Below are 8,693 nucleotides of genomic sequence, written 5' to 3'. Positions count from 1 at the left end.
AAGGGAGAGGGATAGAGAGCCAGAAACATCGATGAGAGAGAAACATCGATCAGCTGCCTCCTGCACGCCCCCCACTGGGGATGCGCCCGCAACCAAGGCACATGCCCCTGACCGGAATCGAACCTGGGACCCCTCAGTCCGCAGGCCGATGCTCTATCTACTGAGCCAAACCGGTTCGGGTCGGCGCCCCCCCCCTTTTTTTTTAACTTACAGTGGAGTTTATTGCAGTAACATATTTTTCTGACCAAATGCATTCACTGGTTTAATGTTTGTTTATTGAGCACCTAACTATATGCTTAGTGCTATTCTAGTCACTAGACCAGTGATGGCGAACTTTTTGAGCTCGGCGTGTCAGCATTTTGAAAAACCCTAACTTGACTCTGGTGCCGTGTCACATATAGAAATTTTTTTGATATTTACAACCATAGTAAAACAAAGACTTATATTTTTGTTATCTATTTTATATATTTTAATGCCATTTAACAAAGAAAAATCAACCAAAAAAATGAGTTCGCGTGTCACCTCTGACACGCATGTCATAGGTTCGCCATCACTGCACTAGACCTACAATATTGGGCAGATAAAAACCTCTGCTCTTGTGGAGTTTATATGAATGTATAAGAATGATCTTCTAAGTGGTAAAAACAGGCTAGGCCCACCCCAAAGCGAGCAGAATACAGTTCTTTAAACTTGATTTCTCTGTTAGAGCCCTCTTCCAGTTTGAAGGACACAGGTAGGAAAGGGCTCTGTGGCATCTGGAGGAAAAAGGTGGGTAGCAGTCACATTGTTGTTGGGCTCTACCCTCCTGGGATTTCCTGATGATTTGTAGAGTGGGATCAGCATGTGGGCAAGAGGCAGCTTTTGTAGCAACAAAGATATTTTCAAGGGATACTTGAAGCTACTCCATGAAGAAACTGGCATCCAGTCACCCTTCTGAGAAAGCTCTTCTTGTTCCAGGATTTTTTATTTGTATTTATTTCAGAGAGGAAGGGAGAGGAAGAGAGATAGAAATATCAGTGATGAGAGAGAATCATTGATTGGCTGTCTCCTGCATGCCCCCTACTGGGGATTTAGCCCACAGCCCGAGCATGCACCCTTGACTGGAATCGAACCCAGAACCTTTCAGTCCTTAGGCCGATGCTCTGTCCACTGAGCTAAACCCAGCGAGGGCTTGTTTCGGGATTCTAATGAAGCTTGGGAAATGAGATATCCCCTCTTTCATAGAATAAAAGATAGAGTGTCTGGACTTGAGGCTTTGGAACTTAAATGATAGCCTACCCGGTGCTAAACGATAGAACTTTATGTAATAATGGAAATGTTATGCACTGTCCAATAAAGAGCACTAGCCGGTATTGCAGGCCTAGACTAAAGGCTTTGAGGGTGAGGCTTTTGTGCAGATTTTATCATGATTGTCCAGATTCAGTCAACCTTGGCTGTATGAAGTGAGGAAGAGGGAAGAGAAGGGTATTATTCTTTCTTCTTCCTATTACTCTGCCAAATCCCCCTCCCCCTGCAATGGAGCTCCTTTTATAGTCCCTGACTTCTAATTAAAATAAGCTTTTTAAAAAAATGTCTGTTGCCTCCACTGCCCCCCTTGGGGGTTAGACATCAGTAGGAAGCATGGCACCATTTAGTAGTGTTGATGATGTTGGATCTTTGTGTTAATAGCTTGTACGTTAGGAGTAAGCTTTATGATTCGTTACAGTATTAGAATTTTCCAGGACATGTTTGGCCTAAGCAATGAATAGGTGCCATTTCCACCAGTTCCCATACAGGTGCTCATAAATCATGTTAGTTTAATTAGTAGTTCTCAAATTTAAGATTATTTAAAAATTTAGTTTGTTTTTATAAACTCTTTCCTTGTTAGTTAGAAAGGCAACCATTGCTTTTTACTTGACTTTTTAGTTTGTTTTTGAATAGTCACTAAAAGAAAGGCTATAGAAGAGCTCTTCTTTCCTTGATTACGATACTGTACTAAGCAGTGCCCTTGTTGCAGATGGATAATGCACAGGACCTGCTTTCCTTCGGTGGCCTTCAAGTGGTGATCAATGGGCTGAATAGCACAGAGCCCCTGGTGAAGGAGTATGCTGCATTTGTGCTGGGAGCTGCCTTTTCCAGGTGAGCAACGATACAGGAGGGTGGGGGCAAGGGGGAGAGATCAACCAAAGGACTTGTATGAATGCATATAAGCATACTCAATGGACACAGACACCAGGGCGGTGAGGGCATGAGGGGGGGGGGCAATGGGGAGGTAAGAACACATATGTAATACCTTAATCAATAAAGAAAAATAAAGGGTGGGGGGAAAGAATGGACTTCTCGTCAGCCAGGATTGTTTGGGCCCTTCAGGTGAATTCTAGCTTTACTCTTAGATGGAATGGCCCGGAAAAAGGTACACTTAAACTTATGTATATCCCTATTTCTATTTCACTCTAAACTCAAACTAGAGTAAGAGGAGTTTGATTCTGCTCTTATTCCAAGTAGGTAAGAATTTTCACCCAGGATGTCACCATTCATGATTCTCTGTTCCCCCTCATCTTATATATATGGATATTTAATGACATATTTTAGATCACATTCTCTGTTTTACTCAAAGCTAATAAAAAGTTATATCAATCATAGAGGAAGGGAGATGTACTCCCAAGAGTTGATCCTTTTGGAAGTGAAGCTACTTACATACATCTGGTAATGAATAAGTTATGAACCTGACCAAGGAGGGTCTTTTGGGGAGAAAGTGTCTTCTTCCTAGTTGTCTGGAACCAGTCAACATGCAATCAGGTTATCGGACCCTCTGAGTTGGGAGTTGTTTAAATTTTAATTAGTCTAGCTCGTGCTAGAAGACTGATCTCTCCAAAGAGTTGATGCATTAAGGTATGTGGGCACCACTTTGTTATACTCACGCTAAAAATGTCAAGATGTCTTTAAGCTATAGTTGGTCTATTGGACCTATAGTTGCTTCCAGTTTTGAAAATCTCCTAAGTCCATTTGTTTCTCTAAAACAGAAACAAATATTCTGATTCTTGCAATAAGGGAATGGGTTGTCTTGCTTGGATGCAGGGATTGTGATGTTGTAGGAAATAGGCTATTCTGAACGTCTTTACCATTGGAGACTTCGTTTTGAAAAGACTTCCTTTGCCTTTCATCCATACCTATCTTTATTTAATTAGAATCTGTCTGATGTCCTCTCATTCTGAAAAGCTTCAGCATCTTTTCTTAGTAAATTAGGGGCAAAGCAGGGAAGACCAGAAAAATTGTTCCATGAGGAGAGACTGAGAGCACTGCAGGCCTTTGTTTCTCTCATCACTAACCTGCCTTGATCTTGAAGCCCTGCTTGTTCTGTGGTTGAGTTTTTGGCAGTCAAGGCTGTGGCTTCCAAGGGACTCCATTTCCCTTGGTCTCCCAGGATGCTTGTGCATCCACTGAAAAAGTGGAGAATCTAAGTTTGTCATTGATAGCTGTGATTTCAGCCCTGGAGAGGTCCCAGGTCTTATCCTCATAAGGCTTTAGAAGCTTGAGAACTTACTGAGGCTCACTTTTTGTTTCTTAAGCCATAAAAGAACTAAATCAAACATTATTAACATCTTTTCCCAGACCCTTTTTGGAAATCTTTTTCCTAATCCCAAGTATTTCTTTCCATTTTCAATATAAACAAATGATCCTACTTGTTCCTTGCCATTGCTTCTGGAAACACTTTTCTTGGGGGAAACTGTGTAGTATTTTGATGTCACGTCTTAACTAAAGGAGACTAAGTGACCTGAGAAGTATGTATTGGGCCTGCTTAGCAGGCCATAACCTTCCTGGGGGCTGTGCCAATATGTGGTATTATTAAGACTTTTCTGTGAATGTGTGAGGGTAAGACTGTATTAACATTTATGCAGTATCACTAAAATTTAAATAGAGATAAATATAAAATATTGCAGTTTATTGTTTTGGTGACAAGCATACAGCTATATTCAAAACATTCTAGCTGGGCTTTTGATGGCTCACTGGAGGGCCGTTGCAATGACAACATGGTATGGTGCCAGAGCTTTTGGAAGCCAGCAGCAGGCTGGAAATGTCAATGTTTTATGAAAGGTAAGAATATTTCTATGCAGATAGACAGGTTTCAGTGCTCTAGTCTGATATTCATTATTTCCTTTTAATGTCCTAAGTATTGGTTCTGCAGCTTCTTCCCTGTCCCCAGCCTATAGGTGCACACAACACTACACTATACCAAACACACACAATGATTGGATGAGCTTGCTCTTTGTCAAGAGGCTATTCAAGGGGTGGTGAGCACATTGGAATCATGGAGTCCCAGGGTTTGGGACTGTTATTTAGAAGTCATTCCTTCTAGTTTTCTGCTGATGGGCAAGAATACTGCTCAGTCATTCCAAACATTTGAGCAATTGGGAGGACTAGGCACATCACTTTACCTAGAGTTAGCATATCTAGTTCAAGTCCAGTTTCTACATTTTCTGGATGTTTGCCTATTGGCAAGTAATTTCACCTTTCTAATCCTTACCATTTGCATTTATTAACTAGGAAAAAAATAGGTGTCCTCTGCATTTCATAAGGTTAAGTGGATATGATATAACATATACAGTAAGTCCTGTGAAGATGCTTATAAAGCACCTGTCAGTGATAAGGGATATATAACATCATCATGCTCATCATATGTCCTTTTTATTTTGAGTTTTCACTATGAGGCAATTATTTCTTTTGTTTTTACAGTACAAACCTTTACTTCCTTATTTTCTCTTCTATTAAGGTGCTTAAGTTCTACCCTTAGCATAACTCTTGGTGCTAATCTTACTGTTTCATGAGGGTAAGCAAATAATCTTGCTGCTTTATTTGCCTACCTGTCTTAATTGTTTAATAAGGCCTCCACACACATCTATGGATGAAGAAATCTCTTCCTTGTGTTAAATATGAAGCGGTTATTCCAAGATCAAAAAGAAAGAATTAACATAAATGTAGTTGATGTGATACTGAATGTTAAATGGTCACTGAAATAGTTTGTTCCCTTATTTAAATATTATTAATACTTATTTATGGGTTGCACACATACTCATTTTCTGCTGTTTGTTGCCCATGTATAAGGCAGGTCAAACTCTTGCATAAGAAGATAAGTGGAAATAGGAGTCTGATGCTTTTGGCAGCTTCATCTTTTTATGGTTTCTTCTTCTTCTCTTTTTTTAAAACTTCTTTTCATCTTCAAGTCAGTTATTTTCAGTGGCTTTTCTATGACCTGATTTCATCTCATGATGGCACCTGTGTGTGTCTGTCTACATCTGACCTACCAGGAGTCTGTGGAGTCCCGAATAGGTCATTTGTATTTCTGTGTATAGGAAATCTCAGAAAGGCCTTGTGAATTTCAGAGGCCATGCAGCCTTCTGTAATCTGGTTTTTCTTTAACATTCTCAGCAAACTGTATGCCTCCTTTTGTGTTCTTTTTTATTCCTATATGTAACCTTGACCTTTATATATATATATATATATATATATTTTATTGAAGGGAGAGAGAGAGAGAGAGAGAGAGAGAGAGAGAGAGAACGATAGAAATATCAATGAGAGAGAATCACTGATTGGATGTCTCCTGTACGCCCCCTACTGGGGATTAAGCCTGAAACCCAGGCATCGAAGCTCCGACCAGGAATCGAACTATGGCCTCCTGGTTCATTGATTGACCCTCAACCACTGAGCCACACCAGCTGGGCTGTAACCTTGACCTTTTAACTGTTAATGTTAAATTATCAAGAAATTGATGTGCTTACACTAGGGAGCATTGACTTTTGCTGTTCTCTTGCCCTTGCCTCAGTCACTTTTGGTGTTCTACATCCACCTTTAATAAGTCTCATTCTTATATATTATGCAATTACATGGGCTTCTTTAGCAGGTTTTGGGTTAAATAAATCTCTTTATAAAATGAATGTCTTTCCTATTCTTGACCCTGTACCCTCTCACCCCTTTATTGACTTTGTGGTTTCCTCAGTTGTACTCTTCTCATTGAAGTTTTTTTGTTTGTTTTTTAGTTAGACCAACAGCTTTATTTAAAAAGTGAAGACAAAATAAATTAAGTAAGTAAATAAAAAAGAGGACAGCAAAGTTTCCCTACTCCCATAATTCTTGTCACAGGCTTGGGGCATCCGGGCGTCCTGCAGCCCAAGAGCCTCACTGAAGTTTTACCAACTCATTTTTAACCATTCAACCATTGTCCTGTCTTCATCTATTGGCTTCCAATTTCCAGATTTCTTTCTTGACATACACAGCAAATTTCAGTGCTCATCTGTCTTTCCTGGTGAGTTTACTGGGGTCATCATTCTCAACATTGTCTTTATCTTTACTTCTGTGATCCACTAGATATCTTAAAACTCGCTTCCCATTTTTTCCAACATCTCATGTTGTCACCTCCATTGTCTCTTCACATTTTCATCTCTCCTGTTAAACATGGGTTTTGTCCTTATTGTGACCTCCAGAATCTGCACATCTTTCTGTTTTCCCTTCACCATCAGTACTTCTCACTCTCTTCCTCTTAGCCTATAAGTGTTCTCAGTTACCTCTCCACTGACCCCTGTGCCACCATTAACTTGTTAATCCAATTGCCTCTAACCTGACAACCTGTACTTTCCTTTCCTTCCAAACTTCTTGAAAGGGTAGACAAAAGGGGATCCAAATAAGCGCACATGAGTGTTATGTTCCTGCCTTCCCTGAACATTTTCAAGAGTATTTTGGAATCATTGACATCTCTGTAGCAGTCTATAGTGTCAACCACTGCTTTCTTTTGGAAATTTTACTTTTTGGCTGCCACAGGATTGTAGTCCCTATATATCAGTAATTAATTACTCCCTCTTCTTTTCCTTTATGGCAACACCATCTTCTTACTATCTCCTAATTATAGCTATTCACCAAGATTTTTCTGGCCTTGTCTTCTTTCTCTATTTTCTCTGCCAGTCCTACCTTTTCCCATGGTTTCAAATACTACCTCATTGTGGGTTGAACAATATCTGTGTTGAAGTCCAGCTCTTCTCCTCAGGTTTCATCCTCCATTTCCACCAGACTACCTAATTGCACCTCAAAGTAAGGATAAGAAAATGGAATTCATTTTTGTCTTTCACAAACTAGATTTTTCCTCCCACGTTCTCTTTTTTTATCTATTCTTGGCAGTATGATTGTCGTAGTTACCCAAGCTTGAAACTTCTGAGTGATATTTGAGTCTTCTTTCCCCTTATTTAGTTGGTGAATGAATCCTGTGGAGTTTTATTTCCTCTGTTGTTATCTACTAAACAACTTTTTTAAAAATAAAAATCTATTTTAAGGAATCTTGATATTATGAGGGAAGCAGTGTGTTCAGGGAGGGGATTCCCTCTCCTGCTAGGAAATGAGCCATCAATAGTCTAAAGTAAGCATAGTAATCCCATTCTCCATGGAAATAGATTGACTTAGAGATGGGCATGTGACCCAGTTCTGATCAATGAGACATAAAGAGATGTTTGCTGGGAAGGCCTCTGGGAAGGATTTTGTTCTCTTATAATAAGGTAAGGAGACCCTGCCCACTCTTCCTGCCTTATTATAGTTGTCTTGGAGCTACAGCAGTTGGCTTATACCACTGAAGTGAATAGCACAAGGATAAGAAGCCTTCACGCTGAGGAGCGTAATAGAGAGTAAAGACCGAAGGAGACTAGGTCCTTTATGATATAGTTTAGCCACTATCCTGATTTTGGAACCATCTACTTCTAGACCTTTGTGAGAGAGAATTAAATGTGTGCTTTTAATTAATTTATTTATTTTTTAAAATATTGTATTGATTTTTTACAGAGAGGAAGGGAGAGGGATAGAGAGTTAGAAACATCAATGAAAGAGAAACATCGATCAGCTGCCTCCTGCACACCCCCTCCTGTGGATGTGCCCGCAACCCATGTACATGCCCTTGATTGGAATCGAATCTGGGACCTTTTAGTCCACAGGCCGACGCTCTATCCACTGAGCCAAACCGGTTAGGGCTAAATGTGTGCTTTTTAAAAAACAGTGTCATTACTTTGTTACTTGCAACTGAATATAGAAGGCTAGAGATTGGGATGAGGTCAGATATTTTAGATGCCAGCATTTGAATAAACGTTCAAATGTGACCTCTAGGACTAGTTCTGACTTCTTGACTCCAGGAGCTAAATTTCACACTCCTGCCCTGGCCAGTTGATTGGAGTGTCATCCCATATACCAGCCGTGGGCAAACTACGGCCCGCAGGCCGGATCTGGCCCGTTTGAAATGAATAAAACTAAAAAAAAAAAAGACCGTACCCTTTTATGTAATGATGTTTACTTTGAATTTATATTAGTTCACACAAACACTCCATCCATGCTTTTGTTCCGGCCCTCCGGTCCAGTTTAAGAACCCATTGTGGCCCTCGGGTCAAAAAGTTTGCCCACCCCTGCCATACACCAAAAGGTTGTGGGTTTGATTCCCAGTCAGGGCACATACCTAGGTTGCAGGTTTGATCCCCAGTCAAGTCACATACAGCAGCAACCGATCAATGTTTCCCACATCAGTGTTTCTCTCTCTGTGTCTCTCCCTGCCCTCTTTCTAAAAATAAATAAAAACATATCCTCAAGTGAGCATAAAAAATTCTTTTTTACACTTCTTCAGTAAGAGGGGAGATGCTCAAACCATTTATTTTTATTTTTAAAAATATATTTTTATTGATTTCAGAGAGGAA

General features: G+C 40.1%; 1 protein-coding gene across 3 annotated transcripts in view; it reads left to right on the top strand.

Annotated features, from left to right (window-relative positions):
- Positions 1-8,693, top strand: part of SIL1 (SIL1 nucleotide exchange factor) — a 224,489-nt gene that overhangs the window by 157,965 nt on the left and 57,831 nt on the right. For all 3 annotated transcript variants that reach the window (XM_014529115.1, XM_014529114.1, XM_014529113.1), the window contains exon 7: positions 1,997-2,118. In XM_014529115.1, the coding sequence (XP_014384601.1) occupies positions 1,997-2,118 (122 nt within the window). The remainder of the gene's footprint in view (positions 1-1,996; positions 2,119-8,693) is intronic.

The sequence above is a fragment of the Myotis brandtii genome, unplaced genomic scaffold, assembly GCF_000412655.1.
Source record: "Myotis brandtii unplaced genomic scaffold, ASM41265v1 scaffold668, whole genome shotgun sequence".
NCBI lineage: Eukaryota > Metazoa > Chordata > Mammalia > Chiroptera > Vespertilionidae > Myotis > Myotis brandtii.
Note: the sequence above shows the minus strand (reverse complement) of the source record. Positions and strands in the feature narration are given on the sequence as shown.